This window comes from Triplophysa rosa, linkage group LG13 (assembly GCF_024868665.1).
Source record: "Triplophysa rosa linkage group LG13, Trosa_1v2, whole genome shotgun sequence".
Lineage (NCBI taxonomy): Eukaryota > Metazoa > Chordata > Actinopteri > Cypriniformes > Nemacheilidae > Triplophysa > Triplophysa rosa.
Window position 1 is genome coordinate 3,876,379 of NC_079902.1, and position 14,827 is coordinate 3,891,205.

General features: G+C 36.5%; 1 protein-coding gene across 1 annotated transcript in view; it reads right to left on the minus strand.

The window, feature by feature from the left end:
- Positions 1–185: 185 nt before the first annotated feature.
- The window catches only part of jakmip1 (janus kinase and microtubule interacting protein 1), a 32,908-nt gene continuing 18,266 nt past the window's right edge, over positions 186–14,827 (minus strand). The window contains exons 10-21 of the mRNA XM_057349652.1: positions 7,671–7,796; positions 7,214–7,297; positions 5,550–5,612; positions 5,357–5,455; positions 3,889–3,984; positions 3,219–3,272; positions 3,074–3,139; positions 2,879–2,947; positions 2,683–2,760; positions 1,708–1,911; positions 1,235–1,300; positions 186–1,041 (exon numbers count right to left, since the gene is read on the minus strand). Coding sequence (XP_057205635.1) covers positions 991–1,041; positions 1,235–1,300; positions 1,708–1,911; positions 2,683–2,760; positions 2,879–2,947; positions 3,074–3,139; positions 3,219–3,272; positions 3,889–3,984; positions 5,357–5,455; positions 5,550–5,612; positions 7,214–7,297; positions 7,671–7,796 — 1,056 coding nt within the window. The 3' untranslated portion in view covers positions 186–990. The remainder of the gene's footprint in view (positions 1,042–1,234; positions 1,301–1,707; positions 1,912–2,682; positions 2,761–2,878; positions 2,948–3,073; positions 3,140–3,218; positions 3,273–3,888; positions 3,985–5,356; positions 5,456–5,549; positions 5,613–7,213; positions 7,298–7,670; positions 7,797–14,827) is intronic.

Below are 14,827 nucleotides of genomic sequence, written 5' to 3' on the forward strand. Positions count from 1 at the left end.
AAGTTTGTTTAAGCTTTGGCTGAGATCATCCCGCGGACCCGAGAATCTGTGCATACACACACATGCACGCACAGAGCTCATTTCCTGTTAGTCAGTGAGTAAGAGAACAGTTATTCTAAGGTGTCCATTCTCCCACAGATTTCTTTTACACTCTTGTCCCACATCTTTTTTTAATTCATTCACTCATTCATGCTTTTCACAGTAGTCTTCTTTTTAAAGCTCGGTCAGTCTTTGCTATGGGTCTAAATTAGCAGCTGTACTACATTGAGATGAACTCTGGTCAGAACCATGGCACACACACTCCTGTTTTTGCCCATTTCTTTATTCTTTACGGACACCTGCTGGCTAAGACTAATACCGAAAACTTCAATCAAAATATCCTAAAAACTCCAGTTCACTTTGGATCACTTAAATTTTATTTAACAAACACAATGTAATCTTATTAACTTAAATTAACATAGTCTTTTTTGAGCAATGTTTTCCTTTTTTCCTCTCTAAAATACCATATTGTTAATAAAGTCATCATTAGCCCATATGAAAAAAATACAACTTTATTTATTGAAACTAAAAGCAGTTTGACAAGTGTTGAGGTGTTTTTTAAATACTCATTGTAACAAATATTTAGAGTACACATTTTGTATTAGTTCACACATTTTTCAGTTGGACAAAATAAAATTAAGCAGCTTCAACTGGGCCTTTTGGGATACAAATGATTCTCTTTGGAAACGCATCATAAAATCTGAAAAAACATTATATATAACAAACAGAGGAATGTTTGCCTGACCAAAAGATTTCTATTGGCAAGTTGAGTGTGTATCATCCATTCAGATACTGCACCTGTGTGTGTGCGCGCGCGTGTGTGTGTGTGTGTGTCTGTGTGTGCGTGCGTGCGTGCGTGCGTGCGTGTGTGTGTGTGTGTGAGAGAGTGAGAGAGACAGAAACAGAGAGACAAGTGTAGTGTGTGTTTGGTGTGTATGTTGGGAGGGGGGGTTAAGGCCAGAGAATAAAAGCTAAGGAGAAAAACAAAAAAAGGAACAAAAACTATAAATTATAATAAAAATAAATGTTAAACAAGAGAGAGGAAAGGAGAGGAAGAATCAGTCTCAGAGACCAATTTACAAGTACATTAAGAATTCATAAACTCTAACCCAACTGTATTCAACAACTCAGAACATTTAATGGGCAATTTCTATCCAGAATACAATCTAATACTTTCATAAACATCCATACACACCTTTTCTTCAATCTCTTTGATATGTCGTCTTTGCATGTCAATCTTGTCCTCAAGCTCTCTGATTCTCTGTAAATCAAATTATAAAGAAAGAAAAACAGAGAAGCACCCATGTGTTTGTCTTGTTTAGGCACTTGATTTTCAAGAAACAGGGGATCACTGCCTTTATGGGTTTTTTTTTGCTGTTTTTCTATGACAGCCAAATTATGAGTAATATATATGCATTATTAAGCACATACAAAGGACTTATTAGTGTAATTATAAGCATGCATTTGAAATAAAAATTATGGTTTTATGGCACAGATGGCAATACTATAGAATTCTGTAATATCATTTTGATACAAAACCATGGTATGCATATATAATCTTATACTATAATCATAATCATGTACTTTGGAATTTATACTCCAAAAACGTTTTCCTTTTTGTCACTGACAATCATCTACGTATTTCCACACAAGCACACACAGCCTGACCTGTTTCGCAGATTGAAGGAGCTCCATCCGCTGTTGTAAGATAAGAGTGTCAGCATGGCGACTCTGTCTTAGGATCTGTCTCCGCACGGCTTCCATTGACTCCGCCAGCTTTTCTCTCTGTCTGTCACTCAAACTCTCCCCCAGACAACTGTCTGGATCCTGCTGTAGAGCAACATATAATGTAGCCTCTAACTCCTGCACCCTCTGAAAACCAAAACAAACACAATATAATTGTTTTACAATAAAAAAAGTACAATAAAACTACACAATACCTTTCTGCACATTTTCTTCCACATTTGATATGTAATTCATATTTAAATTATTCATTATATGTAATTCTATGAAAAATAAATGGGTTCATTCTGGGGGGGGGCTCATTGTATTATGTCATTTGCAATGCATTATGTGAAACTATAACACTGACTTCTCTGATTGGTGAACCTCTCAGGACTGTGGGAAGTGTAGTTCTTTAATAGGAATTCATCAGCTAACATCTTCCGTGCTTAAAGTGATAGTACAACCAAAAATGAAAATTCTGTCATCATTTACTCATCCTCTTGTCATTTCAAACCTGTATGACTTTCTTCCTTCCACGAACACAATATATATATATATATATATATATATATACAGTATATACAGTATATATATATACAGTATATATATATTGCAGAATGTTGATAACTGGCACCCATATCCTTGCACTGGTTTTGTGTTTATACAATCGACATGAAAGGGGTGCCGGCACTGTTCATTTACCAACTTTCTTTAAAATATCTTCTTTTGTGTTCTGTGAAAGGAAGGTCATACAGGTTTGAAATGACAAGAGGATGAGTAAATGATGACAGAATTTTCATTTTTAGTTGAACTGTCGCTTTAAGGTAGGGCTGTCTAAATATCTTGTAAAATTGCTCAAGTTTTTATGAAAAACAGGAATGTGATTTTTACTGCTTTTAATAATATGTACTGTCCTACCAGTTGGGCATGATCGAGAGCTTGTTTCCTATAGTCCAGTTCCTCCTCCAAAAAACCCTTCTGTTTACTGAACAGCTCCTGTTGATGATTATATCACAACTGAATGTAACTTCAAATATAACTCATCATTCACTACACCTTATTTAAGACAGAACACTTATAAGACTTTTATTTCAGATGGCATGAATGTTCTCACCTTCTCATTTTCCAGGTCAATCATTTTCTGTGTTAGAGCAGCTTCAGTGTTGTCAATTTGCTTCAACCACTGTTAGAAACAGATATAGGCAAAAGGGGAAAAAAGGAAAACAAATCAACAAACACTGTTCAGAGAATTTGATGTGTCTGCCAAGTGAATAAATGTGATTAAGAAATGACTGATATTCAGCGGTACCTTTTCACATAAAGACAGCACAGTGCCTGCTTGAATTACTGTGACCTGCTCCTCATTACGCAAGTTCTGCCGGGTGAAACGTTTAGTTGTTAGACACAGGAGCAACACAAGCATGTTTTACAGCAGAAATGCACACTTTTCTTACCCCATTATCACCAAGAATGTCAAGCTTTTTCATAAGGTCAGGAATGATGACGTCCTAAACAAAAAACATGCATCCAAATAGCATAAACAAATAAGATGAAACTGTCATTTTTGTGAATGTGATATAAAGTAGTAATTGTGGTGATAAGACATGCAAACCCAGGTAATATTTCCAAAGTGGTCTTAATTTAATTTGGTTAAAATTATTACTATAGACAGTTTCATCGGACGTATGCGCCTGGCCCGAAGTTAACATCCGCTGTGTTTGTTGATCGGTCTGACCAGTGGCTAATAATATAACTATTTAACTTTATTGAATTTATATTAATATTTTATTGTATAATAATTGTATTAAATAAACATTTTGTTGAATTTGATTGTATATTAATTTTATTAAATAAACAATTTGTTGAATGGGTCACATTTAAGTCCAGCCAAGTAACAGTTATTCCACTGGTAACCCAAAATAATACTGGCTAGACATGTTACTTGTTAGACTTGTTAGCCAATGTAATTTATTTATTTTGCTTGTTAACAGAAATAAACTTCTTTGCGGATGTGTACCGGAAGTTAAGTTTGGACCACAAAAGCATGCATGCGCAGTATGTTGTTGCTTTGAGACCGTCTATAAGTCAATTTACAGTATAATGTATATTGTACTGTATACACACCTTGACACCCTCCTGTTGGCAGTGTAGCTGTAGGCTACTGTTGTTTTCAGAGGCAGAGATTTGCAGGTTAAAGGCAGGAGATCGACGTTCTCTTTCCTAATGGTTAAAAAACACTTGGTCACAAAATATAAAAGAAAGCATTGTCTGGGACTATAATAGTATCTGTAAGGAAGCATCACTGAATTAATAAACATGTCATATGAATGAAGAGGACATTCTTTAAAAATTCACCTTTTGATTTCACTTGAAGAAAGTCATGCATGCAGGTTTGAAACAAAAGGGTGAGTAAATGATGACAGAATATTACTTTCCGAGTGAACTATTCCTTAAATTTAAATGCAGGATGCCAAAATATAACTGCCCAAGTATATTTGAAACAGTGAATATCAGAAATCACACTAAATGCAATGAAAATAAATTAAGAAAAGGACGAATAACATCACATTTCCTAGAATATAACTGTGTATAATCCACAACGGTAAGAGGAATGTGCAAAAAACCCACAGGAATCAAAAGACTCAATAATTTGTGATGCTTGAAATATTTTATAAACTCTTATAATGTAATAGCAGTTTATATTTCATAAACTTATATTGATAGAAAGGAAAGAAAGAATAAACTGTTACAACCAGTGGTTCTCAACTTTTTCGTTGTAAGGCCCCCTTTGTGTAGGGTGCATCACTTTTTTGGCCGCCAAAATAAAAATGTATGATCTTTACTTAAAATTTGAATTAAACCAAAAACATTTACAATTATACAATGCTGGAACATCAATTCTTTTGGTTGGTGGTCTTATTTTTCTGATGTTTGATTGCACAAAATGTATGATAAATCTCTATATTTCTTGAAATGCTACAAAAACTGTGCTCCCCCTGGATCCATCTTGGGCCCCCAGTTTGAGAACCACTGTCTTAAACCATTTGTTTTGTGTAATTCCTGTAAACAGTATGGGCTGTAAGTATGGCAGAAAATTCTCTCAAAAAATAACATTTATATTTTGAAGATTCATTTTTAAAAGAATAAAGTATAGAGTATAACATTTATCAAGCAAATGTTTGGACAAATGATATGTTGGCTTTACTGTGGTCATTTAATATTTTACACAGTAAATTTTGACATGGATGCAAACAATAGTGAATTTAGTGTTTGTGAAGCTGTACAAACAAAGACTTCAACACAAAAAAATACAACATGCAGGAGGAGTCAAAATAAAATGAGGTGAGGAGTTTAATTCAAATACATTTTATTTAATTTAAACTTATATTTATCAAAACGATATTGATATAAATACACATCTTTAAAAAAAAACACATATATAAAATGACATGGAAATATTAACACGACACATAAGGATCAATGCAGTGCAAGTTCTGTGGATGATATGGGTTTAAGTATGTAGATGGTGTAGGCAAGAGACAGGCTTGACTGCCCCTGTTTGATGCTGTGGGAGCAATACAGACTCTCTTACTTCCAGCTCAAGAATGCGGAATTCAAGTAGTTCATTTTGATCCAGGGTATCTCGAACCTCCGAGCGTAATCTCATTTCACACTGCTCCAGCGACGCTATCTGCCACACACACATAAAAACGCAGCCGGAGAATGTTAAGAGTTTTGTATTTAAGTTTGTGTGAAGCTATTGGAAGCTTAGGGAAAGATGGTACCTTTTCTCTGAGCTCCTGGTTCATCCTGATGAGATTTTGTTTTTCCTCTGCCCATTTGGAGTCCTGCATTACATAAACCCAAACAAACACACAATCCACTACAAATTACACTGCAAGCACTTATCTAACACTCGTTATAATTACAGTATGTACAGATCACACAGAGTACTGTAGACACACACACATGTATCTCTCATTCACTTTGTTCTCAGAAAAAATATTGAATAATCAATTGTGTTTAACACAATAAACGTAATAAACAGAACACATGAACACACACAAATAATAAATAAATGAATGGAGAGAAATATCCTCAATAAAGATTTATTAGGCCACATGCAGACAGAACAGACATAGCACAGAACAGACAGGAAATGCATGCAAAAGCATGCTGACCAGTGAGAAACATGCATGGTGAACCAACCAATAAATAAGCCCACAATAAGAATGCCTATGTTCGGAATAGCATACTACCATCAAAAGTATACAATAGATATTACTACAAGGAATAGTACATACCACAATGCAATGTGCTTAACTATTCATTTCAAGTGAGAAATGAACCACAGGTGCACTGCCACAATTTTTAACATCCCCCTCTTACAGTATGTTATGATACGATTGCCAAGATTTAAAACGTTTTTACACAAATTTAGATAAAAATGTGACACAACTAAACATGGAGCATGCTGACGTAGCAAAATGTAGCATACTATGGTTTGAAAATTTTTAATTATAACAATCTTTTTTTTCATATACTATCTAGGCAGTATCTGTGTGCAACATACTGCATTGTAGTCCATAAACAGTAAGGTAGTATTTCATTCAGCACACAGCCCAGGACAATGAAACAGGAGGCTCATTTTTGTGCTCTAGTATATCCGATTTAAGCCTTAAGGTCTTCGCACATACAGTCCGAAATTTTAGTATGCGTTTTTCGTATTTGGCGCTCGTTTGTACGGTGTCTCTGAATTGTCAAAACTCCTCTCAAAATGCTTGCTACGGATGCGAACCCAGTCCGAATTTTTTTGATAAACTAATTTTTTTGATAAACTAAAATATCGGAGGCAGTGTGTAAATGTGATTGACAATACGTGAGGTCGTATTTATTTTTTAACGTGCGGAAATTTCTTACGCAAATTTCGGACTCAATGTGCAATGGCCTTTATACAGTTTTGCTTAAGGTTGGGGTTTGATTCCTAAATGTTCCGTTTACACAAATGTAAACGTAAAGAAGGTAGCAAATTTCACAAATCCTAAGGCAGTTTGTGGCAACCATATAACAACTAAGCAGATTCCGAGGCACAAAAAGCAAGACTAAACCTTATTATATCATTGATTAAAATACACAAAATCAAAGCTCTATTATTGTTTATGATTCAGTCACACTAAATGATCTGCTCTTAAAATCTGCTCATCTGACTGAAATTGAACAAATGCAGACAATGTTGTACAACTGGGCTATAATTTATATTGTAGCCTATACTTAACAATAATTGCAAGTTGAATTGATCCTATTGATAAATGTGTATGCGTCACATGATTTGGCGGCATATCCCCTGTGTGTAGCGCCAGCACACAAGCATGGCTGTCAGAAAGACAAGCAGCAAAGCCAATGTGAGTGGAGTCAGGGGTCTCTTCTCCCCGCCCTCTTTCTCATTTACCTGCCCCTTCTCTGCCAAGCTCCGCTCCAGGTCAGCAATCCGTGCCTGGCAGCCAATCAGCTCCGTCTGCAGCTGCTCCCGTGTCTAACGGACAGAGCATAGAGCCAATCAAAGAGCCAGCCTAGGGCATGCTTTAAACATAGTATACTTTGGTTTGTTTTGGTTTTGATTTCAAATCTATATATTTATAAAAACTTTACATTTTGGTAAGATACATTTTTTGAAGCAGGAATTTTTAGCCATGCTTGCTAGACTGTTGGCTACGGTCAATCTGAAAGACATTTTCAGAGTGAGAGATTCTGAAAAAGTCTCGAGAAGTTCTTGAGAATTTTGGTGGTTATATTCATTCTTTAATGAATGTTAAGATTTGTTTACAGAACTGCATTAGTAAGAAAAGGAATGTCCAGTGTCAGTGAGGTTAAACATGCGTCTGTGAAGTTGGCATTATGACCCTCACCCTAGAGTGTCTCTCAGGGTCCAGGGGCCCAGTGGTTTCCTGCAGAAGGGCATATGCTCGCTGCAGTGCCTGGTACTCTCGTGTCAGCTGACGAAAACGCAGCTCGGCCTCCTCCCGGGAAAAGCCCTGACCGACAAATGTAATTCCACAATTTCATACTTGTAAAAATAATGTGCGACCAAAATCATGAGAATTCTGATCAGGTAATTTGCCTGTGAATGTCAAAATGTATGTAGTTTCACATGTTTGAGTCACACACATTTAAGTTCAGGCTATATGATCATTTGCTGTTGGTAAGTCTACAGACTAAATTCAAGGCTTCTGGTTCACCATCACCACTGTATTTATGTGCATCTAATGTACTTGTCTGTGATTGGTTACAATATTTAACTGGAACACAAATTAGTAGACCTAAACAGATTACTGTATAAACATTTCACTCTAAACAAAAAGGTTGGTCAGAACTAAAATATTATTTTAAAGCGACACTATATAACTTTTGCTCACGGGTTCCCCCATGTGGTTGATAAGCGCAATTGTCTGTTACCAGTGTTGTAAATAATGTCACTGTTTAAAGGAACAATACTGGGTTTTTAGGAAGATCTATTGACAGAAATGCAATATAATATACAAAACAATTTCTTCAGAGGTGTATAAAGACCTTACATAATGAACCGTTATGTTTCTAATACCTATAAGCTATTTATATCTACATACAGAGCGGGCCTACATACATTGAATTCGTTGCCATGTTTTGTACAGCAGCCCTAAATGGACAAACAACTCTACAACACGCGTTTCCCCTCCCTCTCCCCTGCGGTATAGTGGTGAAACCGATCGCGGATTATCTGTGATCCATACGGATCGTACTCTACGGTTCGGGACGCATGTGACCCTTGGATTAAATGTAAATTTATTCATCATTGAGTAAGAGAGTAAAACGCGCTCTCTCTATAGTTTTATCGCCAACGTGCTCTCGCTCTCTCTCTCTCCAGTATCTGGATGCAGGGGCGCCTGCAGCCTTACGCACTGTGCGTACCATAATTTTATTTATATGTTTAAATATTTAAATAGTATTTAAAATTGATTATTAATCTGTGTACACTCATGACATATTGAGAAAGCAAGAGAGAATGAGAGTAAATAAATAAAATAAATAGTGTGTATGTTGTAAAATTAAATGTGTGTATGGTTAGCCATTCTCACGATCTGTTAAAGTAACATGTTGCCAGATCTTCATAGATAAAAACAACCAACAAAGACTAACCGAAAATAAACCAAAAAAATCCAAATAGGCCTAGGTTATATTTTAAAAGACCACAAAAACACAACTATCCGTAACTGAGAATTTTTTTACAAAGTGCCAAGCTTTATGAGCTAAACATCAAATATCAAGCATAAAAAGCGCTTAAAAATAAATGAACATGGCAACACTTCAAAAGAGCGCTCTGTGATACAGCCTTCCGAGCATAAACAAAACAAAGCACGCCTGTCAGCGGTAGTTTACTTTAAATTAAAGTAAAGTCTTTAGCCGAAAAATAGCAGGCTTATATTTTTATTTGCAGCTGCAAAATGCTAGAACAGCGTTACCAGTGTGACAATCATCACTTGCGGAGCCCGTCTGGTCACCCCTCGGAGAAAAAAAAACAAGACCTGCAAATCCATGGCCACAGTTTTGTAATTCGTTCCCTCAGTTTAAAAATCCGTACCCACAGTTTCTTAAACTGTTCCCACAGTTTACGAAACCGTGCTCTCGGATTAATAAACTGTACCCACTAGTTTACAATCCGTGCTCTCGGTTTTGTAAACCGTCCCCTCAGTTTTTGAAATATGTACCCACAAATTCATAATCTGTGCCCACGCTTTCGCAATCCGTTCGCACAGTTTTGCAAACTGTAGCCTACTCACGGAATTGAAGCCTCTGTCTGTCAACAGAACAAGCTCGTACAGGAACATTAAGGAATATTGTATACTGTTTTATTTTAGATTATATTATAAATTGTCTTAATGTGTTTACACACGAGCGCATGGCGCATATAAAGCATGCGTTCATTTCCGCGTTTCACTGACATAAAGTTGGTTTGACATTAAACTTTCGATATTCGTGAATTTAGGGACCATTTCTAAAGTTACATACAAATTAAAATACCTTTTTCCAACTTCAAAAGCATTTAAAGGGAATGATTTATAGCCACAAAACTAAATGTACAGTGTTCATGTGTGTGTCAGATATAATGCACACTTTTTATATTTATTATAATAAACCATTAAATCAAATGCAAATATTCCTATGTGTTTCACTGCTGTATGGGCTCATACATAATTTTTAAAGCTCAATAGCATTTAAAGGGAATGACTTCCCTGACTAACTGTAAAGTGTTCATGTGTGTGATAGATAGAATGCGCACCTTTTAGATTATTGATATGTATTAAAATAAACCGTCAAATCACATGCAAACATTCCTATGTATAATTGTCTCATACACAAATATACCATTATTTAAAGCTCAATAGCAATACGTATAGGAATATGTGCATATGATTTGATGGTTTATTTTAATACTCAATAATCTAAAAGTTGTGCATAATAGCTGACACACACATGAACTCTGTACAGTTAGTTTTGTGGCTATAAATCATTCCCTTTAAATACTTTTGAAGTTGGAAAAATGTATTTTAATGTGTATGTAACTTTAGAAATGGTCCCTAAATTCACGAATATCAAAAGTTTAATGTCAAACCAACTTTACACCAGTGAAACGCGGCAATGAACGTGCATGCTGAACGTGAACATGCTTTATATGCACCACGCGCTCGTGTGTAAACACATTAAGACAATTTATAATATAATCTAAAATAAAATAAAACAGTGCAAAACTGTACGAACGGATTACGAAAGCGTGGGCACAGATTATGATTTTGTGGGTACAGATTTCAAAAACTGAGGGGACGGTTTAAAAAACCCAGAGCACGGATTGTAAACTCGTGGGTACAGTTTATTAATCCGAGAGCACGGTTTTGTAAACTGTGGGAACAGTTTTAGAATCTGTGAGTACAGATTTTTAAACTGAGGGAACGAATTACAAAACTGTGGCCACGGATTTGCGGGTCTTGTTTTTTTTTCTCCGAGGGGTGACCAGACGGGCTCCGTAATCACTTAATGTGGGAGTGACTATACCTGTTCCGTACACACATGGAATGATAATTTAGTGAATTCACTCCCATATTTAAATGCGATTGTCACTTCCGAAACTGCAGTGTGTACATGGTGCAATACGATGAAAGACAACAGGCTTACTGGACTTGTACTAATGAACAATCAACCTGAGATCAAAATGAACAGCGAGGATGTGCTTAAACAGGGAGGAGGAGAGTATGCCTCAAACAGCTATAAACAAGGTTTATCTTATATATAGCCTATCTCTCATATATTAATTAATTTTGTGGCATTTCTTGAGTATTTGGTATTTGCGTGTGTGAGAGCTTTTGGGTGGGGGATTCAGTGCGTACCCTGAGATAAAATCCTGCAGGCGCCCCTGTCTGGACGAGTACAATATTCAAGTGGTTCCAGATAAACAATGATGCTCAAAACTGCTCCGTCACACACCTAATATTACAACAAAAACAACAACATATCTTGGTTCTAACAAACAGAAAAACCAATGTTACTCACATACTGATCCGAATCAAAGCAGCCTCCTCGAGGTGATTTTAAGATGATCTTTCTCTCCAACGTCTCTCTGCTGGAAAGTATCTCCATAGATATGTACGAGTATCTCTGCTAAAAGCCTTAGTACCGCGGGTCCTAACGCATCTCTGCTGTAAAGACTTTATAATATTAACGCAGGTCCTAGCTCCTGCCTGACTTTTATCCTTCTTTTTATACTTAAAATCCACAGACCTTTTATTTTATGTAATAAATATGACATCGCTCTTTATACAGTCTTTCTAATGCCCGCATGATCTCCTCCCTGCGTCAACATGAGAACGACATCTTTTTGTACTATGGTGGCTACCGTCGTGTTTGGACTGAGCGATTTGTTGCAAATCTATAATACAACGCTAGTGGCCGCTGTAAATCAAAAACTGCGCCTTTAACATTAGCATTCAAGATGAAAACTGAATGATCAATAAAACACTGCACAGTCTTCACTGTATAAAATAAATATGCATTGACTCTAAATAAAGCTACAAAAGTTTCATTTTCTCTTTAATATGTGACACAGATGTGTTATGTTACTGTCACTTTAAGGCAAATTCTTTTTTGATGCGGATATATATTTAAAACACAACGGACTGTGCTTATGTGAACCTTTTGTGTTTTTGACATAACAGCGTGTGTATTTGACAGTATACAGTAAGAACATATACAAGACGCGAAAGAGAACTTCATGATGATTAGTAGGTTAACTGAGATGTCTGGAACAGAGATAAAGTTATATATGCTATGTATGCCATTGAAGGGGGATGTACAGACGCATCGCAGCATGTAGAATATACGTTACACTGTAAAACAATCTAAAGATCTCTCTGCAAAAGTAGAAAGAAACGAATTTGTAATAAAATCAATCACAATGTCTCAGTTTAAATGGTCGCAAAAGTGCTTGTAGAGCGATTCATCTTGTTCTTCTATGTTGCTGGTTCTGCGTCAGTTCTGTGGCATACTGCCACATAGCGGTGAACTTTGGAACGGCAGTGTTTCAAGTACCGAAATAAGCAAAAGTCTGGTATTGAACCGTTTGAAATCTAACATATACCGGTACATTTCCAGAACCGGTTTACCACGCAATACTAGCGGGCTGTGTGTACCGACCCAAACACAGAACTTACAGAGTGTGGTTGTAGCCGCTATGAGGCTGCTCAGGTAGCAGCGACAGTATAATTCCTTCGGTTAAGAGTTGTTCTACCACTGAAATAATTTTAGAGACATTATTTTAAGGTTGAAAAACTACAAAATGTTGCTTTAAAGGGATATTTCAGCCAAGAAACTAATTTCCCCCATGTTTTACTCACCTTCAAGGCATCCTAACTAATGAATATGACTTTCTTCTTGAAGAATAATGCAGTCGCAGTTATATTACCACGTATCATTTTACTTCCAAGCAGTAGAATGGAAGTGAATGGGGGGCAATTTTTTGAAGCTCCAAAAAGTGTATCCATTGATCAAATAATGGCTCGACATGGCTCTGTGGTCTTAACAAAGTGTTCTGAAGCGAATCGATGCTTTTGTTTAAGAGAAATATCGTATAATAACTATAATGTATAGCTTCCGTTATCCCACTGCTACGTGTGAACCAGAAGCTTGTTTTTCTGGCAAATGATGGTGAAGAAAGCTCCTGCACAGAGGAGACAGGAGAAATGCCGCATTCCTCACCGAAACTTACGACACGCCTGCGTTATTTGCGGGAGCTTAAAAAAATTGCCCCCTGATCACTCCCATTCTACCGTTTGGAAGTAAAAAGATCCGTGGTATTATAACTCTGAATGCATTATTCTTCAAGAAGAAAGTCATATTCAGTTAGGATGCCTTGAGGGTGAGTACAACATGGGGAATTTTTGTTTCTTGGCTGAAATATCCCTTTAAAGCAACACTAGAGAGTTTTTTGACCTTAAAATAATCTCTCAAAAAATATTTTAGTGATAGGACAACTCTTAACTGGACAAATTTTACTGCCGCTGCTACCTAAGCAGCCCTCTATCGGCTGAAATCACACTTGTAACTTTGGTTACAAAAGTTTCATTTATTCGTTTTACTCATTGCCTGGGTGAAGTCAGCCAACAGCTAACAATAAGACGAAACGATCTAGTTCAACGCAAGTCTCCAAACCATCACCATGGCAGACCCAGCAAAAAAAAAAAAAAACAGAGGAAAAGAGAGACAGTGATCGGAGCCCAAAAACAAATCAATATCTGACAGACTTACACTCTGTGGCGCTAGCTGCAAGAGGCAACGGGTTGCAAAACAGATGGAGACCTAAGGTTAGCCTTCCTGCTACTGGATTTGAAAGTCTTATATGTAAATTTTTTCTTACTGTCCTGTACTTTTGAGCTTATAAATTATTAGGCTCAGGTTGTTTATTAACGTTACTGGTTCACAATTTATAATGTAATGTTGCCGGGTCTCAATTAGGGCTGTGACGATAACCGCATCACCGCATTACCGCAGTAATGAGATGTTTAGAGGTTACTGTAGTTTGGATCCCCGGAAAAAAAGGATGAGCAGTATTAGTTCAGACGGGCGTGGATGTGTTTTACATTGCTCTTAGTTCCGAGTAACCTAAAAGTGAGTCAAAAAATAGTTTTGTCTGTCGGTATTCAGATGCTTCAGTATTTTATTTATTTGCTGGTTAAAGTTACAGGAGTGCATATGGTGTGGGATATGAACTATAAACGCAATAATTAATTGTTAATCATAAATTACTGTCTTTCGTCCTATATGTTCAAGGGCTTCTGGGAAAAAAAAACTGCTTCCCACGCAAGGAAGAGGGACAGTCCATTAAACATATGGGGGATTTATTTTGTGTGTGTCTGAATAAAATACACACAAACACGGGCATAAAAGACAAAAGCATAACGTAAACAGTAAGGTGCAAGTGCTTATATCGATGCTTCTCTTTTGTGGTATAGGCTGGTAAAAATGGCCACAAATATAGTGTCTAAGCCAAATGTTGTGTCGCCTACACACAATACACACAACTCTATATTACATTATTTGTTCACCAAATTTGCACATATCATACCTGTACATACGTAATTGTCTATATTGTGTTTTTGCTGTTTTGTACATTGCCTATTTCTATATTATTGTATATTATTATTATTTATTCTTTTTCATCGGTGTTCTGTCCTGTTGCACTGTGGAGCTTCTGTCACTATAACAAATTCCTCGTATGTGGAAACATACTTGGCCAATAAAATACTTGGCTCATTCTTCTTCTTCATTCTTCTTCTTCTATTTGGGCACACTTTGGTTTTGACAAGGGGCAGCCGGTAAATTGCCACTCCATCGAGTGTGTATTCAGTGCTGCTGGCAACATTGTCACTCCGTTTTTCAATAATTTCATATTCGAATATTTGAGCTCATAAAAAAACTGGAAACGTTGGAAAAAAAGAAATAGAAAAATACATAAAAACTGCATTTAAACCTGTGCGGAATG